This window comes from Lolium perenne, chromosome 2 (genome assembly GCF_019359855.2).
Source record: "Lolium perenne isolate Kyuss_39 chromosome 2, Kyuss_2.0, whole genome shotgun sequence".
Classification (NCBI taxonomy): domain Eukaryota; kingdom Viridiplantae; phylum Streptophyta; class Magnoliopsida; order Poales; family Poaceae; genus Lolium; species Lolium perenne.
Window position 1 is genome coordinate 26,152,182 of NC_067245.2, and position 25,988 is coordinate 26,178,169.

General features: G+C 43.5%; 1 protein-coding gene and 1 long non-coding RNA gene across 2 annotated transcripts; one reads left to right on the forward strand and one right to left on the reverse strand.

Moving 5' to 3' along the window:
• Nucleotides 1-20,543: 20,543 nt before the first annotated feature.
• Nucleotides 20,544-21,637, forward strand: LOC127329813 (uncharacterized). Its single transcript, XR_007869023.1, has 3 exons — nucleotides 20,544-20,657; nucleotides 20,749-20,897; nucleotides 21,321-21,637. It is a non-coding gene; the product is annotated as an uncharacterized lncRNA (long non-coding RNA).
• A 1,619-nt stretch (nucleotides 21,638-23,256) lies between these two features.
• LOC127331533 (large ribosomal subunit protein eL18x-like) lies at nucleotides 23,257-25,235 on the reverse strand. Its single transcript, XM_051357707.2, has 5 exons — nucleotides 25,131-25,235; nucleotides 24,961-25,050; nucleotides 24,755-24,883; nucleotides 24,485-24,667; nucleotides 23,257-23,612 (listed from the first exon to the last, which is right to left on the reverse strand). The coding sequence occupies exons 1-5, from the start codon at nucleotides 25,131-25,133 to the stop codon at nucleotides 23,454-23,456; spliced, it is 564 nt and encodes a 187-aa protein (XP_051213667.1). The 5' UTR covers nucleotides 25,134-25,235; the 3' UTR covers nucleotides 23,257-23,453.
• Between the last annotated feature and the right edge of the window lie 753 nt (nucleotides 25,236-25,988).

Consider the following 25,988-nt stretch of genomic DNA (forward strand, 5'->3'; position numbering starts at 1 on the left):
TCCATCAGGTAAATGCATAACTCAGGTATTAGCTTGGAGCATTTCATGCTTAGGATGGCGGAAAATTCTGCTTCACTGATCAAGGTACGCTACTTGCTCGTCATTCCCTTGCAAACCCTCACAACCTTCATTGGAGAAGAACGGTTGAATAAGTTGACCTGCATCAAATATAAACTTCACATCAGAGCACACCCACCAAATGCATGCAAAATAAATAAAAAAATAAAAGAGGAAACGGTAAGTAGAAGCAAGTTTGTTATCATGTACCGGTTTCTTGGAAGCAACATTAGTCTCTACCCCAGGGATTTCTTCTTCAACTGATGGGCAATCCACATTTTCAGCTGGCTCAACTGCAATTGGGTGCACATCATGCAAAGGAGGGACACTCTGCAATGGTGATTGGTCTTCATGCCCGTTACCCGCAGGCACATTTTTATACTGTAACCTCTGCTTCATCCTTTTGAATTTAGTGGTACTTTTCTGCCGGCTTTTTGGGGTCTTAGAACGTATCTGCAAAGAGAAAAGAAAAAGGAAAGAAAACAAAGCACCGTAAGTATTACATCCCCCTAAATCATCCTAGTCAACATTTGAATGAAAAAATAAATTGAGGGAACAGAACTTACAGTTGGATTGACTGATTTCATTACAACTTAGATGAACAAACCCTGCATAGATCAAAACAGAAGTTATCTACATATTATTACATCCTATGCAGTTGAAATATACAGCGCTAAGCTTGAGTAAAATCAGAAAGTTGGGAAAATGTACATCCTAAGCATAAACATCTACATATTTATAGGATGTACATCCTATTAAAAGTGAATATACATTCTGCAGATGAACAAATTTTTTATTCATGTTCAGGAAAATGTACATCATATGTATAAGGATATACATCCTACATGATGTAATAATATGAAAATGTAGATCCTAAGCATACAAATTGTACATGCTACCCAAAAATATACATATACACAAAATATGATGTACATTTGCAAGACAAAAACCTAGTTGAATGGCGATGGGATGGAGGCGGTGGCGCCGTGGCGGCGGCGGGTTCAGTTTGCTGTATGGTATGGTTTGGCTGTGCGACTTCTGGGTGACCAAGATCTAAACCCTTTACTACAGCTAATGACAACCAACTTTAGTGTGAGTGATCAAGAAGCAGGAAATGGGAGTGCTACCCACCTCCCCTGTTTGTGCTCCACTTGCGCTATCACCCTGCTTTCAATCACATTTGATCATATCAAGCAACATTCGAGCATGAAGAAATGTACTAGGAACGAAATGTTACTGTACTAGATTCAGAAATACAAGTACTACTCCCTCCGTTCTCTATTTTTTTCCTAAAACCAACCAAGGTAGTACAAGGCTTCAATACCACACGCAGATATACATCATAAGTATAAGGATATACATCCTACAATTGGGAATATATATTTTGCAGATGAATATACACTGGAAGAATAGACAGTTAAAAATATACATTACATGCACGAAAAATATACATCCTATGCCATGCAACAACAAAAATTAACAAAAAGCAGAGAAGTACTTAGCTACAAGGTTTTATACATGCTACAATGAAACACATGAGTGCAAAATCACAAAAAACCATCATACCTACAAACTAGATCTACAACATATGAATCTAGTAGCTAGTCTGCCATATGAATCTGTTGATGTCCAGTCACTAGTCTGCCATATGAATCTCAAAATTATTTGAATACAACCTGAACAAAAACTGAATTAAAAGCTGAGCAATATACTCTGGAGATTATTCGTTCACATAATCAACAACAACAAAAACGAAACAAGTACGGACACAAACGGATAGCATGTATGAAGCATTGCAGAAAAACAACTATAATCAACAAATCATGGGTGGGGAAACTAACAGTATAATCAAAAGTTCGTGGGTGGGGGAACTAGAACGGACTCACGGGCGACATGAATTTCTACCCTAACCGGGGATGGGGGATGTACCTCGACCCCAAAAAAAACGAGCGCGCATCACAGGAAAACGCAAAATCGTCCAAATCGGAAACATGAGATGCTCAAATGCGCCGAATCGAAGCACTCACCAGCACTTGACGAAGAACACCGACGAGAAGCAGACGCAGAATCCAGAGATCTGGCACACGACACCAAATCCAACCTAACACCACCTCGAATGCACCAAAATCGGGCGAGGACGAGCCGATCCACTAGTTCCCACCACCGATTCTGCTCTCCCCTAGTGCCCCATGCTACATGAGACCTCGCAGACGGCTTCCCGGAGACCAACTCGTCGACGGTGAGGCTCGATTTGGTGTGGGCGACGCGGGGGAGAACGGCGGAGGAGAGAGCGGAAGCGAGCGCGAGCGGAGATAATCACGGGGCGAGGAGGGGATTCGCTTCGGTTACCTCATACGTGTCGGAAAATGCTTCTGGCCGTAGGATGTTAATCGGACGGAGCGGACGGGTGGGCACCGTCTAAGACAAGGCAGTGCTATAGCAATTATTAGAAATTGGGCAGGCGAAAACCATCAACAATCGGGCCAAAGCCACACTCACAACCACACACACTCCGCCACAACGGGCACACCTAGCCACCCTGGCTACCCATAAAAGCCACACAAAGGCGAAGCTCAAGTCGGCCTATGCCAAACAGATGGCTCTTCGAGGAGAGACCGGCAGCTTCGATTCTGAAGACGAGCCCCGGAGAGGAGATGCGCAAGACCTGCGCCGAGTAGGACCTTCACCGAACCGCCCCATGAAGGTCATTGTACACCGCCCAAAGGCAGCTTCGACTTCACAGCGAGAGGAGACCAACACGAAGACACTCGAACACGCCGGAACGGAGCCGACAAACATGATCTTGCCGCTACCAAACCTTGGTCACCACCATCGTCGTTGCCTCACAAGCCTCCACCCGGAACCCTGCATCTCCGGTCGACCTCCTGCCAACCTAGATGATGAGGACATCCCTACCTCACTACTACCTCCGTCATTGCCAGTTGAAGATGATCCTGCTGTGAAGCTCAAGTCCAATGAAGTCAGGATTGGACCTATTACAAGGGCTCGTGCGAAGCTACTTAAACAACAGGTGAACTTGTTCCTAAACGATACTTTGATTGATGAGAACTTTATACTGCCTAAGTGTTATTACTTATGTATGATCAGGTATGAAGAGGGAGCAAGCATCGCACGAGGAGGAGAGGAGCAGCTGGACATGAGGATGGACGTGAAGCTGGACAAGGAGCTGGACATGAAGATATTCCATGGACGCGCGAGGGAGGAGCGGGAGGCATGCGCGAGAGATGAAGAAGAAGTCCAGGCCGGCCCAGCATCCGGTCGGACCGGCCGCCAAGCCGACGCGCCCGGTCACCAGCCCGGTCCAACCGGACGCCACGCCGGACGCACCCCGGCGCCAACCGGACGACACGCTGACGCCAATCAGACGGGTTACTGCAGAGCAGTTCCCGCGCCCGGTCAGCACCCGGCGCCAGGCCCGGTTTGAACCGGCCTGCCCGGTCCCAGGCCCGGTCGACCGGCCCCCAGACCGGCCGAGTCCGAGTCTGTCTCGACCAGATCTATTCTGGATCGGTTATTTTCGTACTTTTTCGATCTGAGGTCGTCCTGAAACCCTATATAAGTTCCCAGGACGCCCCCAAAGTAGCTTTAGACCATGTTTAAGATAAACCCTAGTTCTTAGTTGTTTGCTCTGCAGAACTATTGAATCCCTACACCATATTGCTTGATTTGGTGTAGATCTGAAAGTCTTGTGTGATCTGTCGTTCCATTGGGAATTGGTAGATTGCAACTTACCGCTTCGTGGTCGTCGGCTACGTGCGCAAGTGTGTGGAGTTGCGAATATCTTGCAGGGTTGAGAGCTGTTGCATTGGCGACAGGGACCAATTGAGAGATCTCGTTGCGTCATACAAGTTATCATCCATTACATCGTCATGTTCCTCCGCTGTGTTCATCCTGTGATCATCATCACCACCGTTGCTTACGGAGAAGATCGGGCCACCCCTTATCATCTTGGTATCAGATTCTCGGGTTTCCTCGGTAAGCCATCCACAATCCACCCCATAGTTGAGTTGTGAGTGTTTTCCTATCCAGAAAAAGCCAAAAAGTATTAGGGTTAGGGTTTGCCATAGCCATAGATTGCACTAATTTCGAGTTTTAGTTGCTTTTCGTAGTTGTTTTTGCGTATCTTTATCTTTATCTAGTAGAATTGTTAGGGTTTGTGTTCTATTTCATCTAGTTAATCATCTAGAGTCAGTTTTTGTTTACTCCGAGTCCACATAGAATACGGTGTGTTTGTCCAAACCATAGCCACAGCCTTTCGATATACGTGACTAGGAACTTCCCCAGAAGAGACTAGTTTTACCGCTCGACAGGCTGCTCATTAGGGTTTTGGTGCTTTGCATATCTTGTTGGCCATGTTATCAAGGAGTTGAGTCATATAAAAAAACATAAAATCGAAAAGAAGCAAAAAGAGCTACATCGCTGTGTTACAACAAGAAAAATACAAAAAGAAATGTGAAGTGCTAGTAGAATCAAGTGAAGGCCTAAGTTTTCTTTAACTGCACCCGTAGTTGAGCAATCTTGTGCCTGTTCCGTTGAGCTTTGCTAGCGTCTCTCGAGTGCATTGCAACCTTTCATCCATATAGTTGCATTGCCACATTTATCGTCTTGTATGAGTATCATTGGTTATCTACGGTCAGCACTAGAGCTTGTTATTGGTGCAAATAGGTAGCCTACCTACAGCCCCACATATATCCTGCTTTGTCGTGTGATTGCTCTTATACCCTTGATATTCGCTTCGCTACATCCGTGCACTAGTTGTGACTACAAGTGGTAAGCAACACAATTTTACTTTGGAACGGTAAGATTTCCTTTTCTTATCAGTTTTGAGTGAGTTGTGAGAGTACCACCACATATATTTTTGATTTAGTGCACTAACCTACTAACCATGTCTTCTAGTGATGCTAAACTTGTTAACCAGAAAGACAAGGATGTTGCAGATCTGATAACATGGAGGGATTATGAGGCTCTTCGTAATGATATGCGACATGAATTCCGCATTGAGGATGATGGGCTTAGGGGAGAGGTCCAAGAGATCAACCAAAAGCTGGATGCTACTAATGAGATCGTTACTACAATGGCTGATCAAATGACGGATATCCAGCGCAGTCTTCAAGCTTTGCAATTGGCTGTTGAAAATCTTACAAACCAACAGCAACAACAAGATGAAGACCCTGATGAAGTACCTGGTCGTGGTAATCGTCCTCGTGGTTGGGCTCCACTTGGCCTCAATGGTCGTGGACATGATGAGGAAGATGGATTGGGTAAGCCCCAAGTTTTCCATACCCAAGTTTGAAGGAGGAGATGACGTTGAAGAATACCTCACATGGGAGCTTAAGATTGAGAAGTTATGGAGCTTACATCCGAATTACAGTGAAGATAGGAAGATCAAGCTTGCTTCTTCCGAATTTGATGGCTATGCATTGCGTTGGTGGGATGTACTTGTTCGTAATCGACAAGCCGATGGTGAGCCACCTATTATCACATGGCGTGCTATGAAGGAGGCGATGAATTCTCGCTTTGTGCCCACTAATTATTTGCGCACAATATATGATAAGTTGACCCTATTGAGGCAAGGTGTGAAGACTGTGGATGAATACTACATGGAGATGGAGATGCTTATGCAGCGTGGCCGTGTCCGTGAGTCTCTAGAGATGACAATGCAGCGTTTTCTAATGGATTGAAGTATGATATCAAAGGCATTGTTCGTCATTACAGCTACACCAATATGAATCAATTGTTACATCATGCAAGAGAAGCTGAATCACAGTTGGATGACGAAGCAAAGGTTAAGGGACGTGCTACGGGAGCTGGGCGCTTCACGCCTCGCGCGGCCCCACCTGTGGTGCCGACGCCATCGACGCGCTCTGCACCTTACTCTACTCCGCCTAGCAAGCCGGTCTCCAATGTGTCTAACGCAAAGAAGTCCGAATCTGCTGCAAGTACGAGTGGTTCTAGCGTGTCTACTGCGCGCAACCGTGATATGGTTTGTCATACATGTGGTGGCAAGGGTCACTTCAAGAGAGATTGTCCTAACCGCAAACTTATGATTATCAATGAGGACAATGAGTATGAGACTGCATATGATGTTGATCCAAATTCTCCAGACGATGATGACTATGACACTGATGGTGAAGATGCATATCTGTCTGATGCTCGCACTATTGTTGTGTCGCAACGTGCTCTTAATGTGTTGCCAAGTGCATCTACTCAGCGCTGCAATTTGTTTCAAACCAAGGCTTTAGTTGGTCCTGACAAGGCTTGCAAGGTCATTATTGATGGCGGGAGTTGCCGCAATTTAGCAAGCAAGGAGTTGTGTATCAAGCTGAAGTTGAAGTATCTACCGCACCCTGATACGCGTAGATGCACACGTCCGTTGGGAACCCCAAGTGGAAGGTATGATGCGTATAGAAGCAAGTTTCCCTCAGTATGAAACCAAGGTTTAATCGAACCAGTAGGAGCCAAGAAGCACGTTGAAGGTTGATGGTCGCGAAATGTGATGCGGCGCAACACCAGGGATTCCTGCGCCAACGTGGAATCTGCACAACAAAACCAAAGTACTTTGCCCCAATGAAACAGTGAGGTTGTCAATCTCACCGGCTTGCTGTAACAAAGGATTAAATGTATCGAGTGGAAGATGTTTGCAAAGAAAACAGTAAACACAATTGCAGTAGATTGTATGCTATGTAAAGAATAGGACCGGGGTCCACAGTTCACTAGAGGTGTCTCTCCCATAAGATAAAAGCATGTTGGGTGAACAAATTACAGTCGGGCAATTGACAAATAGAGAAAGGCATAACAATGCATATACATGATATGATAAATATAGTGAGATTTAATTGGGCATTACGACAAAGTACATAGACCGCCATCCAACTGCATCTATGCCTAAAAAGTCCACCTTCAGGTTATCATCCGAACCCCATTCAGTATTAAGTTGCTAAGCAACAGACAATTGCATTAAGTATGGTGCGTAATGTAATCAATAACTACATCATTAGACATAGAATCAATGTTTTATCCCTAGTGGCAACAGCACAACACAACCTTAGAACTTTCTGTCACATCGTCCTGGTGTAAATGCAGGCATGAACCCACTATCGAGCATAAATACTCCCTCTTGGAGTTAAGAGTACAAACTTGGCCAGAGCCTCTACTAATAACGGAGAGCATGCAAGATCATAAACAACACATAAACAATAGATTGATAATCACCATAATCATAGTACTCTCTATCCATCGGATCCCGACAAACACAACATATAGAATTACATATAGATGATCTTGATCATGTTAGGCAGCTCACAAGATCCAACAATGAAGCACAACAAGGAGAAGACGACCATCTAGCTACTGCTATGGACCCATGGTCCAGGGGTGAACTACTCACTCATCACTCCGGAGGCGACCATGGCGGTGTAGAGTCCTCCGGGAGATGAATCCCCTCTCCGGCAGGTGCCGGAGGCGATCTCTGAATCCCCCGAGATGGGATTCGCGGCGGCGGCGTCTCCGGGAAGGTTTTCCGTATCGTGGCTCTCGGCATGCGGGGGTTTCGCGACGGGAGCTTTAAGTAGGCGGAAGGGTAGGTCAGGGGGCCACACGAGGGGCCCAGGGGGTAGGTCGGCGCGGCCAGGGCCTGGGCCGCGCCGCCCTAGCTCCTGGCCACCTCGTGGCCCCACTTCGTTGACTCTTCGGTCTTCTGGAAGCTTCGTGCAAAAATAGGACCCTGGGCGAAAGTTTCGTCCAATTCCGAGAATATTTCCTTACTAGGATTTCTGAAACCAAAACAGCAGAAAACAAAGAATCGGCTCTTCGGCATCTTGTTAATAGGTTAGTTCCAGAAAATGCATAAATATGACTGATAATGTGCATAAAACATGTAGGTATCATCAATAAAGTAGCATGGAACATAAGAAATTATCGATACGTTGGAGACGTATCAGCATCCCCAAGCTTAGTTCTGCTCGTCCCGAGCAGGTAAAACGATAACAAAGATAATTTCTGAAGTGACATGCCATCATAATCTTGATCATACTATTTGTAAACATATGTAATGAATGCAGCGATCAAAACAAAAGTAATGACATGAGTAAACAAGTGAATCATATAGCAAAGACTTTTCATGAATAGTACTTCAAGACAAGCATCAATAAGTCTTGCATAAGAGTTAACTCATAAAGCAATAAATCAAAGTAAAGGTGTTGAAGCAACACATAGGAAGATTAAGTTTCAGCAGTTGCTTTCAACTTATAACATGTATATCTCATGGATATTGTCAACATAAAGTAATATAACAAGTGCAATATGCAAGTATGTAGGAATCAATGCACAGTTCACACAAGTGTTTGCTTCTTAAGGTGGAAGGAGATAGGTAAACTGACTCAACAATAAAAGTAAAAGAAAGGTCCTTCAAAGAGGAAAGCATCGATTGCTGTATTTGTGCTAGAGCTTTTATTTTGAAAACATGAAACAATTTTGTCAACGGTAGTAATAAAGCATATGAGTTATGTAAATTATATCTTACAAGTTGCAAGCCTCATGCATAGTATACTAATAGTGCCCGCACCTCGTCCTACTTAGCTTGGACTACCGGATCTTTGCATGCCATGTTTCAACCAAGTGTCACAAAGGGGTACCTCCATGCCGCCTGTACAAAGGTCTAAGGCGAATGCTCGCATTTTGGATTTCTCGCTTTTGATTATTCTCAACTTAGACATCCATACCGGGACAACATGGACAACAGATAATGGACTCCTCTTAAATGCATAAGCATGTAGCAATGATTATTATTCTCATATGAGATTGAGGATATATGTCCAAACTGAAACTTCAACCATGGTTCATGGCTTTAGTTAGCGGCCCAATGTTCTTCTCTAACAATTTTGCATGCTCCAACCACTAAAATGATAGACCTTCAGACAAGACGGACATGCATAGCAACTCACATGATATTCAACAATAGTTGATGGCGTTCCCCATAAGCATGATTATCGCACAACAAGCAACTTAATAAAATATAAAGTGCATAAGTACATATTCAATACTACGATAGTTTTTAAGGCTATTTTGTCCCATGAGCTATATATTGCAAAGGTGAATGATGGAATTTTAAATGTAGCACTCAAGCAATTTACTTTGGAATGGCGGAGAAATACCATGTAGTAGGTAGGTATGGTGGACACAAATGGCATAGTAGTTGGCTCAAGGATTTTGGATGCATGAGAAGTATTCCCTCTCGATACAAGGTTTAGGCTAGCAAGGTTATTTGAAGCAAACTCAAGGATGAACAAGTGCAGCAAAACTCACATAAAAGACATATTGTAAACATTATAAGACTCTACACCGTCTTCCTTGTTGTTCAAAACTCAATACTAGATATTATCTAGACCTTAGAGAGACCAAATATGCAAATCAAATTTTAGCAAGCTCTATGTATTTCTTCATTAATGGGTGCAAAGCATATGATGCAAGAGCTTAAACATGAGCACAACAATTGCCAAGTATCACATTATCCAAGACATTTTAGAATTACTACATGTAGCATTTTCCAATTCCAACCATATAACAATTTAACGAAGAAGAAACTTCGCCTTGAACATTATGAGTAAAGCCTAAGGACACATGTGTCCATATGCAACAGCGGAGCGTCTCTCTCTCCCACAAAGTGAATGCTAGGATCCATCTTATTCAAACAAAACAAAAACAAAAACAAACAGACGCTCCAAGTAAAGAACACAAGATGTGACTGAATAAAAATATAGTTTCAGGGGAGGAACCTGATGATGTTGTCGATGAAGAAGGGGATGCCTTGGGCATCCCCAAGCTTAGACGCTTGAGTCTTCTTAAAATATGCAGGGGTGAACCACGGGGGCATCCCCAAGCTTAGAGCTTTCACTCCTCTTGATCATAGTATATCATTCTCCTCTCTTGACCCTTGAAAACTTCCTTCACACCAAACTTCAAGCAAACTCATTAGAGGGTTAGTGCACAATTAATAATTCATTCATTCAGAGGTGACACAATCATTATTTTCACTTCTGGACATTGCATAATGCTACTGGACATTAATGGATCAAAGAAATAAATCCAACATAGCAAAAGAGGCAATGCGAAATAAAAGGCAGAATCTGTCAAAAACAGAACAGTCCGTAAAGACGAATTTAAAGCTGGCACCAGACTTGCTCAAATGGAAAAACTCAAAACTAATGAAAGTTGCGTACATATCTGGGGATCACGCTCGTAAATTGGCAGATTTTTTCGAATTTTCTACAGAGAACTGTGCCCAAATTCGTGACAGACAGCAATGCTGTTTCTGCGCAGCGATCCCAAATATAACATCAACTTTGACATAGAAACTTTACTTGGCACATAAACATGATAAGGAGAGGTTGCTACAGTAGTAAACAACTTCCAAGACTCAACAAAACAAAAAAATTGCTGTAGTAAAAACATGGGTTGTCTCCCATAAGCGCTTTTCTTTAACGCCTTTCAGCTAGGCGCAGAAAGTGCAAATCAAGTATTATCGAGAGTAGAAGCATCAACATCATTACCAGGGGTGTTGGGAGTTTTCTCAACCAAGCATAGTATGTTTGATATATAAGTTTTAGCGTCTCCCTTTTCATTAGTCTTAGGCTTGCTACTCTCATCAAACAAATTTTCAGGAACAAGCCAAGCATAGTTATTTTCTAGTGCATCATTCATAGCTAGGAGTTTACATGGTATTGGTGCTTTGATTTCCCCACCATCATTAATGTTATTAGTGTACCTTATTCTATCCATGTCCATTTTTTCAAGGAGACCAATAAAATTGGTATGAGAACCTAGCATACTAAATTTAGCAAAAACCTTTCTAGCCTCTCTTGCTAGACCACCAAATTCTCTAAGAAGGGTTTCTAAAACAAAATCTTTCCTTTCCCCTTCTTCCATATCACCAAGTGTAAGAAACATGTGTTGGATTATAGGATTGAGATTAGCAAATTTAGTTTCCAACATGCGAACTAAAGCAGCAGCAGCAATTTCATAGGTAGGTGCAAGTTCTACCAAGTGTCTATCTTCAAAATCTTCAGTAATACTAACATGATTGAAAAATTCTTCTATATTATTTCTCCCAACTATGGACCCACGTCCTACCGGTATGTCTTTTGTGGTAAAATTAAAAGAAAACATGATGCAATAAGCAAAAAGTAAACTAGGTAAACAAAGTAAATGCAAGTAACTATTTTTTTTGTGTTTTTGATATAGAGAGCAAGACAATAAATAAAGTAAAACTAGCAACTAATTTTTTTGTATTTTGATTTAGTGCAGCAAACAAAGTAGTAAATAAAATAAACCAAGACAAAAACAAAGTAAAGAGATTGAGAAGTGGAGACTCCCCTTGCAGCGTGTCTTGATCTCCCCGGCAACGGTGCCAGAAATTTAGCTTGATACGCGTAGATGCACACGTCCGTTGGGAACCCCAAGTGGAAGGTATGATGCGTATAGAAGCAAGTTTCCCTCAGTATGAAACCAAGGTTTAATCGAACCAGTAGGAGCCAAGAAGCACGTTGAAGGTTGATGGTCGCGAAATGTGATGCGGCGTAACACCAGGGATTCCTGCGCCAACGTGGAATCTGCACAACAAAACCAAAGTACTTTGCCCCAACGAAACAGTGAGGTTGTCAATCTCACCGGCTTGCTGTAACAAAGGATTAAATGTATCGAGTGGAAGATGTTTGCAAAGAAAACAGTAAACACAATTGCAGTAGATTGTATGCTATGTAAAGAATAGGACCGGGGTCCACAGTTCACTAGAGGTGTCTCTCCCATAAGATAAAAGCATGTTGGGTGAACAAATTACAGTCGGGCAATTGACAAATAGAGAAAGGCATAACAATGCATATACATGATATGATAAATATAGTGAGATTTAATTGGGCATTACGACAAAGTACATAGACCGCCATCCAACTGCATCTATGCCTAAAAAGTCCACCTTCAGGTTATCATCCGAACCCCATTCAGTATTAAGTTGCTAAGCAACAGACAATTGCATTAAGTATGGTGCGTAATGTAATCAATAACTACATCCTTAGACATAGAATCAATGTTTTATCCCTAGTGGCAACAGCACAACACAACCTTAGAACTTTCTGTCACTGTCCCAGGTGTAAATGCAGGCATGAACCCACTATCGAGCATAAATACTCCCTCTTGGAGTTAAGAGTACAAACTTGGCCAGAGCCTCTACTAATAACGGAGAGCATGCAAGATCATAAACAACACATAAACAATAGATTGATAATCACCATAATCATAGTACTCTCTATCCATCGGATCCCGACAAACACAACATATAGAATTACATATAGATGATCTTGATCATGTTAGGCAGCTCACAAGATCCAACAATGAAGCACAACAAGGAGAAGACGACCATCTAGCTACTGCTATGGACCCATGGTCCAGGGGTGAACTACTCACTCATCACTCCGGAGGCGACCATGGCGGTGTAGAGTCCTCCGGGAGATGAATCCCCTCTCCGGCAGGGTGCCGGAGGCGATCTCCTGAATCCCCCGAGATGGGATTCGCGGCGGCGGCGTCTCTGGAAGGTTTTCCGTATCGTGGCTCTCGGTACTGGGGGTTTCGCGACGGGAGCTTTAAGTAGGCGGAAGGGTAGGTCAGGGGGCCACACGAGGGGCCCAGGGGGTAGGTCGGCGCGGCCAGGGCCTGGGCCGCGCCGCCCTAGCTCCTGGCCACCTCGTGGCCCCACTTCGTTGACTCTTCGGTCTTCTGGAAGCTTCGTGCAAAAATAGGACCCTGGGCGAAAGTTTCGTCCAATTCCGAGAATATTTCCTTACTAGGATTTCTGAAACCAAAAACAGCAGAAAATAGCAACTGGCTCTTCGGCATCTTGTTAATAGGTTAGTTCCAGAAAATGCATAAATATGACTGATAATGTGCATAAAACATGTAGGTATCATCAATAAAGTAGCATGGAACATAAGAAATTATCGATACGTTGGAGACGTATCACACCCGCATCCATACTATATTCAGTGGTTGAGCGACAATGGTGAGATGAAGGTAAACCACATGGTGCGTGTTGAGTTTGCAATTGGACCGTATAAGGATTGCATTGATTTTGATGTGGTTCCTATGACTGTGTGTCACCTACTATTGGGTCGGCCTTGGCTCTATGATTGTTCTGTGCAACACAATGGCCGTGCCAATACATATCATTTGGAGTTCAAGGGCAAGAAAATTAACTTACAGCTTATGTCACCACAACAGATTGTCAATGAGTCTCGTCAGAAGATTGATGTCAACTTGGAGGATGCCCCTCTAGATAGGCGAGAGAATTGTAATGTCGTGAGTGATATAACGAAAAGTGAGAAAGTGAATTCCTTAGTGCTTTTAGCCACCAAAGAAGACATGAGAGAATTTAGTGAGGATCCTACAGCCATGCCTCTTGTGCTTATGTACAGGGGTACGGTTTTGGTTTCTAACGACATGACCCCTCTTCCTCTTGGTGTTTCTAATGTTTTGCAGGAATTCCGAGACGTGTTTCCGGAGGAGGTGCCAGCAGTACTACCACCATTGCGTGGTATTGAGCATCAAATTGACTTGATCCCCGGCGCCTCGCTGCCCAATAGGGCGCCATATCGCACAAATCCCGAAGAGACGAAGGAGATACAGAAGCAAGTACAAGCGCTACTTGACAAAGGTTATATTCGCATAAGTCTTAGTCCTTGTGCTGTTCCTGTTATTCTAGTTCCTAAGAAAGATGGTACATGGCGCATGTGTGTAGATTGTAGAACGATAAACAACATTACTATTCGATATTTTCATCCTATTCCCCGTTTAGAGGATATGCTAGATGAACTGAGTGGTGCTGTTGTTTTCTCTAAAATTGATTTGCGTAGTGGTTATCATCAAATTAGGATGAAAGAAGGGGATGAGTGGAAAATAGCCTTTAAAACAAAATTTGGTTTATATTAGTGGTTAGTAATGCCTTTTGGTCTAACTAATGCACCTAGCACCTTCATGAGACTGATGAACCATGTTTTGCGTGATTTTATTGGCACGTTTGTGGTTGTGTACTTTGATGACATATTAATCTACAGCCGCAATGAATCTGATCATACTATACATATTAGACATGTTTTGCAAGTGTTGCGTGATAATCAACTCTATGGTAATCTTGAGAAGTGCATATTTTACAAAGATAAGGTCATATTTCTTGGTTATGTTGTCTCTACGCATGGAGTAGAAGTAGATGAGTCTAAAATTCAAGCTATTCAAAATTGGCCTACTCCCATGAATGTGAGTCAAGTTAGAAGTTTTCATGGTCTAGCTAGGTTTTATAGAAGATTTGTGCCCAACTTTAGTACTATTGCTGCATCTTTGAATGACTTAACTAAAAAGGTGTTGTCTTTGAGTGGGGCGCAGCCCAAGATCATGCTTTTGATGAACTTAAGAGATTGTTAACTTCTGCACCGTTGCTTGCACTTCCTGATTTCAATAAGCAATTTGAGATTGAATGTGATGATAGTAGTATTGAAATTGGTGGTGTGTTGATGCAAGAGGGTCGCCCAATTGCATATTTTTCTGAGAAACTTTCTGGTGCTAAGTTGAACTATCCAATATATGATAAAGAATTGTATGTTTTAATTAGAGTTCTTGAGGTTTGGCAACATTACTTGTGGCCAAAAGAATTTATCATACATTCTAATCATGAAGCTTTGAAATATCTGAAAGCCCAATCTACTTTGAATAAGCGTCTTTCTAAGTGGGTTGAGTTCATTGAGTCTTTTTCATACTTTATTAAGCATAAGAAGGGAAAAGATAATATTGTTGCTGATGCTCTTTCTAGGAAGAATATGCTATTAACTCATCTTGATGTTAAAATTCCTGGATTAGAGATACTATGTGATTTGTATGCTACTGATCATGATTTTGCTGAACCATATCGCTTGTGTGCTATTGGTAAAGCATGGGAAAAATATCACATACATGATGAGTTCGTGTTTAGAGCTAACAAACTATATGTTCCAGAATCGTCTGTGCGTTTGCTCTTATTGCAGGAATCACATGCTGGAGGTTTGATGAGTCACTTTGGGCGTGAGAAGATGCTACTCATGCTAGCTGACCACTTTTATTGGCCAAAGATGTGGCGGGACGTGGATAGATATGTGAAGAGATGCATTACTTGCAACAAGTCCAAGTCCAAGCTGAAGCCTCACTGTTTGTATACTTCGTTACCGGCACCTACTACACCATGGGAAGATATTAGTATGGATTTTGTGTTGGGTTTGCCGCGTACTAAAAGAGGTCATGATTCTATATTTGTGGTAGTTGATAGATTCTCTAAGATGTCACACTTTATTGCCTGCCACAAGAGCGACGATGCGTCGCATATTGCTAACCTGTTTTTCAGGGAGGTTGTACGTCTACATGGAGTCCCGAAGACTATTGTTTCTGATCGTGACGTGAATTTTATGAGCTACTTCTGGAAGACGCTTTGGAAAAAGCTGGGGACGAAGCTGCTTTTCAGCACTACTTGGCATCCCCAGACTGATGGTCAAACTGAAGCGGTGAATGGAACATTATCACAACTGTTGAGATCCATGATCAAGAAGAACCTGAAGGAGTGGGAAGAGTGTTTGCCGCATGTGGAGTTTGCTTACAACAGGGCGGTACATTCTACCACAGAGTTGTGTCCCTTTGAGGTGGTGTATAGTTTCAAACCCATTACTCCACTTGACTTGTTGCCTTTTCCCATACATGAGAGAGTTAATATGGAGGCATCAAAGAGGGCATGTTTTGTGTGAAAGATACATTTGAAGACTAAAGAGTTGATAGAAAAGAAAGGCAAGAGCAATGCTGCAAGGATGAATAAGAAGTGCAAGAAGGTGTTGTTCAAGCCTGGTGATATGGTCTGGGTACATTTTCGCAAGGATAGGTTCCCGAAGCTACGGAAGTCCAAGTTGCTTCCTCGTGGTGCTGGTCCTTACAAAGTGCTTGCCAAGATCAATGATAATGCATACTCGATAGATCTTCCAGAAGATGAGTTTGGTGTCAGTAATTCTTTCAATGTTGCTGATTTGACCATACGACGGATAAGACCTTGGAGCGTCGAGGTCGACGCCTTTTGAAGGGGGGGGGGAGATGATGAGGACATCCCTACCTCACTACTACCTCCGTCATTGCCAGTTGAAGATGATCCTGCTGTGAAGCTCAAGTCCAATGAAGTCAGGATCGGACCTATTACAAGGGCTCGTGCGAAGCTACTTAAACAACAGGTGAACTTGTTCCTAAACGATACTTTGATTGATGAGAACTTTATACTGCCTAAGTGTTATTACTTATGTATGATCAGGTATGAAGAGGGAGCAAGCATCACACGAGGAGGAGAGAAGCAGCTGGACATGAGGATGGACGTGAAGCTGGACAAGGAGCTGGACATGAAGATATTCCATGGACGCGCGAGGGAGGAGCGGGAGGCATGCGCGAGAGATGAAGAAGAAGTCCAGGCCGGCCCAGCATCCGGTCGGACCGGCCGCCCCAAGCCGGCACGCCCGGTCACCAGCCCTGTCCAACCGGACGCCACGCCGGACGCACCCCGGCGCCAACCGGACGACACGCTGACGCCAACCGGACGGGTTACTGCAGAGCAGTTCCCGCGCCCGGTCAGCACCCGGCGCCAGGCCCAGTTTGAACCGGCCTGTCCGGTCCCAGGCTCGGTCGACCGGCCCCCAGACCGGCCGAGTCCGAGTCTGTCTCGACCAGATCTATTCTGGGTCGGTTATTTTCGTACTTTTTCGACCTGAGGTCGTCCTAAACCACTATATAAGTGCCCAGGACGTAGCTTTAGACCATGTTTAAGATAAACCCTAGTTCTTAGTTGTTTGCTCTGCAAAACTATTGAATCCCTACACCATATTGCTTGATTTGGTGTAGATCTGAAAGTCTTGTGTGATCTGTCGTTCCATTGGGAATTGGTAGATTGCAACTTACCGCTTCGTGGTCGTCGGCTACGTGCGCAAGTGTGTGGAGTTGCGAATATCTTGCAGGGTTGAGAGCTATTGCATTGGCGACAGGGACCAATCGAGAGATCTCGTTGCGTCATACAAGTTATCATCCATTACATCGTCGTGTTCCTCCGCTGTGTTCATCCCGTGATCATCATCACCACCGTTGCTTACTGAGAAGATCGGGCCACCCCTTATCACTAGATGTCGTGTGCGTCCAGCCCGCCGGGGTGTGCGAAGAGGATCACCGACTTCAAGACGACGCCCTCAAGAGGGGAAACGACGATGAAACGACGTCGTCGTCCAATCCCACAAAGCGGGATCAAAGTTTTCACCCGAAGCCGTGAACCCGAGGGTAGCAAAGGTCGAACAGCTCCACGACCGCCCCCCAAAGAGGACGGCGACATCCACGGACGCCGCGCGGTCAAGCTTTCGCCCGGAGCAAACGAGCCTCTACATCCCCACGCGGCCGGACAGCATCCACACAATAAACAACCAGTGGGAGCTGGATTTTTGTCGAGGAGCCTGCCTTTCAGCTTTGGGGCGACCAGCTCCATCAAATGGTGACGTGACCTCAGAATGCTCAAGACCCGGCGGCCTCGTGATCAGCTCCATGCTCTCCTGAAGCACATATATTTTCCTAATCTAGGACAGATGCACGAGAAATGCCAGTACATAACAACATTCAGGATAGAGCGGTGCAGCAAAAATCAGTTATTGCATTCATCTGTTTTCCGGGAAACTAAGCACACAAACTTGAGCATTAAGAACTCGCCTTCTTCAACTCAACCTCACTCCACAATAATTTCACTGTCAAATAAGATTAAACAACATGTAAGGCTAGCACCTACTACTTGGTAGCAATAAATTGCATAGCAAGCCTTAATGAAAGCAAAACAAATAGTACTCGTATTGGATCACAGAGTTGATTGCTTGCTTCCAAATAAACATTTTTCTCCCTGACTCGTTACATAGAGATAGAGGTATGGGAAAATTTCTTGTCTAATGGAGTAGAACACTCCTTCTGACTATATATCACCCATGCATGTATGACCTCTATTTACAGCAGCACCGATCTATTGATATTGATGGTCTGTTTTTTTGTGGGCATTTTCTTCAGTTCTAACTTGTGTTAATTTTGAGTTTTGACGCAGCAGACAAGGTAACAAGAAGAAAAGATGTAAGCCTACTGCAGGTGCAAAGAACTACAATCAATATACTTGCCCTGAACAATGCATTTGTCTGATTAAAAGAGATGAAAGTACTTTGAATTTTTTTTTTTTTGGAGAAACAGATGAAACGTACCAGCCTTCAGTTATTCATCAAAGCTTTGATGCAAGAAATGGGCAATAACCAATACAAATTCAATCACAGTAGACATAACGGCATTTCTGATTAACCGGCAAGTTGCACACATCAACGATGTAACAAAAGAGATATAAACAGAAGCTACTTTGCAACTGCTTGCAAAGTTAGGATAGACATGCTGATTTAGTCATATACTGACATGTCAAGAGAACCAATTTTACAAAAAATGGATACCATTACTGAAACAGGAGAAGTACATGACTGTAGATACAAAACCATGAATTACCATTGGTCCACTGCTAGCAGCCTAGCACGATGGGTCACTTCAGTTATTTGCATTGGATTTAAGATTGAATCAACACATTCTGCTCAGGTAGGACACACTACCATCATGAGCGATGACACAAATGAATACAACAAAACTAATACGGATATTGTAGACTAGTCGTTAGAGAGAGGTAGAGATCAGGGATGATGTAGGGAACGCATGCCTCAGGCAGAGATTGGGCCGGCAGTGTGCGAGCACGAATGAGTCGCCTCTCCGGTCCGCGAGACGAGTTGACGCGGAGGAACGAGCTGAGATTAGAGCGGTGACCGCGTCCGAAATGGAGGCTTCAGTGGCGGCGGCGTTCTGGGGCGTGTACGAGGTGGAGGCGTTGGCTGCAGGTTACATGGAGGCGGAGGCGGCGGCGGCGGCGTCTGTCGAGGGGCTCGGCCGTGTGGCCGTGCGTTCTCCTGGTCGTTTTTTTTCTTTTTCTCATACTTACACCTTCCTGGGCCTGCTGGGCCTAATCTCCACTGCTGAATCTGAGCCGCCCGATGATTTTATACTGGTCCCTCCGAGTGAGCAGTAGAAGGTACCGTAAAATGTGCCTCATTTTTTGCCTACAATATTTTGTCAAACTTATAGGATACTAACATTTGACTAAATTTGTAAACCTTATTCATTGAAATGGAGATAGCATTGATGGTTCCACTTTCGCATCCGTCGGCTGAAGTTGGAGGTGCCAATGAAGAAGCCTGCCTTGTTTGCGCCACTCCAGAGGAGGAGTACACGTGGGGGTGGCCTCTCTAGGCAACTTTGAGGACCCCGACGACAAGCCAGGGCTGGTGTGGGGCCCTCGCCAAAATGGTGAACGCCCAACACGCCATCGTGGCACTACTGTCTGTCGGCCTCCTCTGGTCGGTGGAGGATATAAGCCACCTCGTATCCTCATGTACAACAACAACGCATCGGGAACGAGCGACGGCGTAGGAGGAGGCGGCAACAATAGCACCAGCTGTCGTGACCCTAATAGCATCATCAAAGACGATGAGCCAAACGCCGCCACCTACGAGTGGTTGTACCGCGCTTGTCGCAACGACAACTAGGAATACTATTAAATTTGATTTTTAGTACAAATTTATTTAAGTTTTTTATATTTGTAAGACATAATAAAATGTTAATGAAATTCGAAGTTATCATTTTCTCACCCGGACGCCATGCATGCACCTATCCCATGTCTGAGATTTGCTAGCCATGCACGTTTGTACGTATACGGAAAGTTAAATAAGGAAGTTATTATTATGAGAAAATCATTAAGTTAAACAAACTAATATAAGCATGGTATATATATTTTGTTTTCATATACCAACTTTGCCCGTTGGTGGTAAAATACTCTCTCTGGTCAACAAGTATTGATAGATCTGAGCCGTTTAATTAGTTGGTTTGGATGATTGGTATTTGTTTGTCCCTACCGTAAAAACTAAAAAGCCTCATCGTCCGTGTACAAGATGTGGCATTATCAAAGCTCTCAACGCCAACTAAAAAGAATTCAATTTCGGATTTGACAGTTGGAAACTTCTAGAGCAGAAAGCTGACGAGTGACGGCTAAACGGAATCGCGAGTGGATGGAGACTGATCAACAAGATATATATGTAAAGCTGCATTGCACGTGTGACTAAGTACTGACGCTAGACCCTCGTCTGCTCCTGTGGCCGCTGAACAATGACCAAATATAGTGTCGTTTCCTTGGCCTAGAAGAAAAAAAGCATGTGCTACTTACTCTTTGGACGGCGGACTTCAGAATCTGTTGACTTTGATCCCAAGATTAGTATTGTCGTGTTTATCCATTCCAGATTTTGCCTCAGCGGACACGCCAACTAGTACTTCTACTAACTACTTAACTACGATATCAAACCCAAGGGGAGGAGCATCAAGCTTTCGTTTGTTCCCAAAAAAAAAAGCATCGATCAAGCTTTCTCCAGCCATAGCCGCAAGCAAAGGTACTCTCACGAATTACTTATTCTTGTGGATTATTAATTGTCCTCCGCTGCTTATGTCCTCCTCCACTTACCTAGGATTACTTGTTTCTAGGCGAGATCGCCACTGCTGCCATGGGCAAGCTGTCACCGACACCGTCTGCAGGACGATACGGTCCAGGTGACGATGTCAATGATACATTTGTCGATGCCACGGGAGGCTTGATCTTCAAACGGGGTGGTGGAGGGAATCGACGATAACAGGTGATATACCCAAACTTTGTAGTAAGTTCTTCGTCTACTCTTGTTAAGTATGTGATGTGAGTAGCAGTTGGCAGTGCTTCAACTTCGATCGTATAGGTTGCACTATCACACAGCAGTAGTGCCTTTTTGTTAGCTAAATTTTGTGTGAATCAAAGCTATGAAACTAGTCTGAGTTCCCCGCACGCGATCTGCGAATCAAAAAAAAAAAAAAACCTCTCTGGGATTACATTGTGCTACACGCAAGACCAGGTGAAATGGTCAAGCACGACCGGCTTTCAAACAGATTTGTATCCTTGACCATCTTACGCGGCTACTTTAGGTGGAAATTCTAGAAAGAGAGATCCTTCAGTTTACAAGATTGCGTTCACTTTACAAATTTTACATCGCTGGTATCATGAACTAACAAATTTTTTTGTTTGACAGCGCGCTTATATGGCAAAGAAATATCACAATAAACCGAGGCCTGTATGGACGGTAAAAATGCGAGCATGTGTTCCAGCCTGCATGTCCATGTTCAAGCCTCCATGCTCGGCAACTGCTAGTTGACTCTTCATTGTCATCATTATCATGATATAGCCACCGACCGAAGGGCTGTCATCCCTCTGCGTCATTGTACAAAGTCACCGAAGCTGTACCTTACATGTGGATTATTCAATTTTACGTGACCATGTAAAATTCAGTTGGACCTCTGTCTCTTGGGCGAGATCCTAGTATATTATGTATAGTTATTCGTGTGTTGCAATAATAATGTTTTCTTGTATGTGCTGTATTGCTTGTGTAAGAAAAGATTGACGAATCTATGTTTTCTTAGTCCTTCTGATCCAAATTATTTGACTTAACTTGTCTATATAAATTTGAGTTAATTAATATGAACTGAAGGAAGTAGTAGTATTTATTAAAACATAATGTTTTAACACAACAAAGCCTCAGGGCGAATGATTTTTCAGGTGAGTTCTATCAAACTTTCTAAGACATAATCAAATCGGATCTGCTTGAGTTATTTAGCATCCTTCGTGCTGGACAAAGTGCACTATTTCATCTAAACTTTGATGAGATTATTTTACTGTCAAAAAAGGTTAATGATGCAGAAAGGATCCAACAGTATAGGCCTATCAAAATATTCACAAAAACCATCATTATTAGGTTTACTTTGGTGGTTGATCATGTTCTACGTTCTACTCAGACCTCCTTTATGCAATGTAGAAATATCCCGGATGGGATAGTAACCATGCATGAACGGTACATGAGTTACATCGGAAAAAGTTGAACGGAGTAGCAATTTTAAAAATTAACTTTCACAAGGGTTAAGACAAAGTCAAGGGGTCATTTTATCTACGAACGCCTAGAATGAAAGGTTTTTTCTGTTAAGTGACGCACGCTAATTCATAATTTGTTTTCGTACGAAATGGCCATCAAAGTCAACGGTCAAACATGACTTTGGCAAATACTTTCAAAAAAAAGATTAAGGCAAGATGGACCATTAGCATTCATGCTATTTAATATAATTACTTATATGTTAGCTATAATAATAGAGCCTGCTAAAAACAATGGCCCAATTGAAGAGGTAGTCCCGGACCTTGGATGATGGATTGTCTATTTTTAACATGCTAATGATACATTCTCCAAAATCGTTAGAAAACTGACCTTCGCGAAGGGAACACAACTCGTTCCGCACGCGACAAGTGGCGAGCTATGGTGCCAAAAAAAATCTCTAGAAAGTGGTCTTCCTGCTCGCCACGTGTCCCAAGGAAGCAAGTTGGGATGAGGGAGGAGAGAAAAGACAGCGGGAGGCTAAGTTTGTGTCAGTTTTCCATTTTTTTTTTCCAGATTTGTTTTTTTTAATGAAATATCTTGAGAATCTTAAGTTCAAATTACGAACCGTTTTCACTTTTGCGACCATCTCGTCGAGATCTTCAAAACTAGATCACATGTCGATAGGTTTCGAGATTTTTTTTTTGTACTTCACTACTGTTTTGAAACCTGTACTCGTTAATGTGCGACTGTACTTATTCATGTGCGCTCGTTCATGTGCACGACTATACTTGTACTTTAAGAAAAGGGAGAAATCTATAATTTATGTTCACTGCATCTTCAGAGTTCGGAATTTTAATCCACACTAGATGGACCTGGGTTTGCACAACACCACAACCACTCGGCTTTTCAAAGAGACACGTGCGTTCACCAAAATTTTGATGAAGACGTAGAAATATAGTCAACAGATCATTTAAGTTTTGGATCGGGGTATCCACAGCAGAATAGATGATGGGCATAGAACACTAAATAGGCGCGGCACTGCACTTGAAACACGGGATTTCACAATTCAGTGCATCAATGACAAATCAGGCTGTAACGAGACGACTTCTGACAGTACAAAGGATATTAATAACTGGCTTTCAAACATAAATCTTTCGGTGGAACAGAAACTTAACTGGTTCTGAAAATTCTTCAACAAGATTCTGATATCTAAAAGATACGATTCGGATACCCAAGAAAGTGATGATTAACTAACAGGTAACGAGAGCAATATGACACAAGAGTGCCCACAATGCTGCAAACTTAAACCTTGAAGCCCCTGCTGTTCCTCCTTCCTCTCGCCTTCTCAAACTTCCTGCCCTTTGAGCGGACATATGGCTTGGTGTGGCTGTGTGGTACTCCCGGAGCTTTGCCAAAGTGCCTAACAGCTTCCCTGGCGTTCTTCGGGCCCCTCAGGAGAACCTATTAAGAAAATGTAAGTTGTTAGAATGGTTCGCATATGAGTTGCTCATGAATAGTTCCTCAAAAGCTTAGAACTCATACTGAGGTTCATCACTAATACAGGAATAAGCGAGACCTTCTAATCATTGTAAGGCACTTTGATGCATATCAAACAAAATAAAGGGGTACAACCAGGACCATACATATTTACACAACCAGTTTCAGCACCATATCATTGTACAAAAATGTCTACATGAATAGATAGTTAAAACTCTCAAGTTTCAGCATCACATATATTTCCACAACCAGCACCATAAAAATGAGATTCTACAAATCATGGTAGGAAACAACAGCAGCATGAAACTTCACACTGTATTTCCCATGTATGACATCAGCACACCTTTACACTCTTTAGGTGAAGAAAACATATTCAGGTTTTAAACAACTCTTTAAAAAAGCAGACAATCACTGCTAACCAGTAACACAGGTACTAGTACTACACTGAAATAAGCTTTGTAAGTGAAACAACTGGTCTAATTTACAATTCATCAACAAATTGGTTCTGCTGGAGATTAGACACCAACAAGCTGTAAGACAACAGTTATGAAACTTACATTGTGTTACTGTTAACACCAAATCAAGAAGGCAAATGATGCAACATACACACGTATTGATGAAACAAGAAGTGAGCACGAACAATTAACTTGCTGTTCTGTCACTGTTAAATTCGTCCTCCTAGACAGGTCTAGCATACTACTAAGAGGCTCAAATTAATAGAACTGGCTGCTTTGGTTCTAAATTTTGAGGAAACAAGCCATACAAGACAAGAAATGTATCCAACAGCATTATTATTAGCGAATACAGTAGGCCAAAAAGGAAAGCTCGAACCGTACCGTGTTCTGTCCAAGCGGAGCGCGGAGGGCGAGCTGGTCAAAGGTGAGGCACTCGCCACCGGCATTGACAATCCTAGCCCTGGCCGTCTCGGTGAACCTGAGCGCAGCAACCTTGATCGCCGGCACCTCGTAGACCCTCTTGTCGTCGGTGATGGTGCCCACGATCACAGCGATCTGGTCACCCTACACTCACACACACCACCGAGGTAAGTTTCACATCAATCGATCGATCCAGACCAGAAAAATGGCACCGCGAGATGGATAGGATACCTTCCCGTCCATGAACTTGACGAGGCGGCGCATCGAGAGCGGCGCGCGGTTGGTCTTGCTCATGAACAGGCGCTTGAGGATCACGGCGTTGAAGTGGCTCTTGGTCCTCCGCACCAGGAAGCGGTAGAGCTAAGAACAAAAGGCGATCTGAGTGCCTGAGCAGTAAGCGAGATGATATGGTGACACGGAGTCGAAGGGGAGCTGACCTTGACGAGCAGCTTGAGGTAGACATCGTCGGATTTGGGCGCCGTGCGCTTGGTCCTCTTGTTGCGGCCGCCGGCTTCGAGGTCGATACCCTGGCCGCGAAAGGAGCGGGTGGTGTCAGCAAGGAGTAGGGTTCAGGAGACGAGGAGGAGGAAGAGGAAGAGGAGATTACCATGGTTGCGGGGTGGTGGCAGCAGCAGCGGCGGCGGCGGTGAGGGCGGCGGTGAGACGGGTGCTAGGGTTTAGGGCGAGGTGAGGAGTGGAGTCTAAATATGATGTGGCCGTGTGGGCGGAGAGTTGTGATGGGCTCGGCCCAAGTTTTCTGTCTTCGTTTATTTCGTTTGGGCTGGACAACACGTTGTTATTAGGCCCACAAAGAAACCTGCCCGGGCAAAGTTGGCACGTCCCTGTATAAAAGATGGGATTGGGCCCACATTTTTTTCTCCGATTCATATTAATTCACTCAACTTTATCTAGATACTTTCCAGAAAAAAATCTAGATACACATGTATCTAGTTAACAAACGCATCTAGATACATCCATACCTAGACAAAGTTGAGTCATTAATTTAGATCGAATGGAGTAGATAAAAGAATGGGTGTGACTAGTTCTCGGATGATGTCATCAAATTTTAGTTGCAACACATGGTGTTACTCACAAGTAGCACAAATCATGAGGCAATCCAATGGACAAGTTTTTTTCTCAGTGGCAACCCCATTTATAACTGGAAAAATCTTAGGTGCAATTAATGTTGCAACTCATTTTAGCACGAATCAGTTCTCAGTCGACTAAGAAAAATGGCTAGGACTCCTAAACTTGGGAGAGTTGTCCTATATAAACCCAGGAGAGAGAGAGTGCAATCCTATATGCGGACACGACAGAGGAGAGCATATTACCTAGTTTTGTATATTCTTTTAAAACAGATAGGGTCCCGAGAAACTCAGGAGCTTCATTTACTATAGTGGGCATACCATAGAGGATCCAAAAAAAACTACAATTATACATCGCAATCATCACAAAGTGAAAAGGG

What these genes read in the sequence shown, in the direction of transcription:
- LOC127331533 (XM_051357707.2), bottom strand. An exon ending in ACCTCAAGCTGCTCGTCAAG is followed by an intron (nt 24,884 to 24,960) that starts GTCAGCTCCCCT and finishes TTTTGTTCTTAG; the next exon opens with CTCTACCGCTTCCTGGTGCG. An exon ending in TCAAGTTCATGGACGGGAAG is followed by an intron (nt 24,668 to 24,754) that starts GTATCCTATCCA and finishes GTGTGAGTGTAG; the next exon opens with GGTGACCAGATCGCTGTGAT.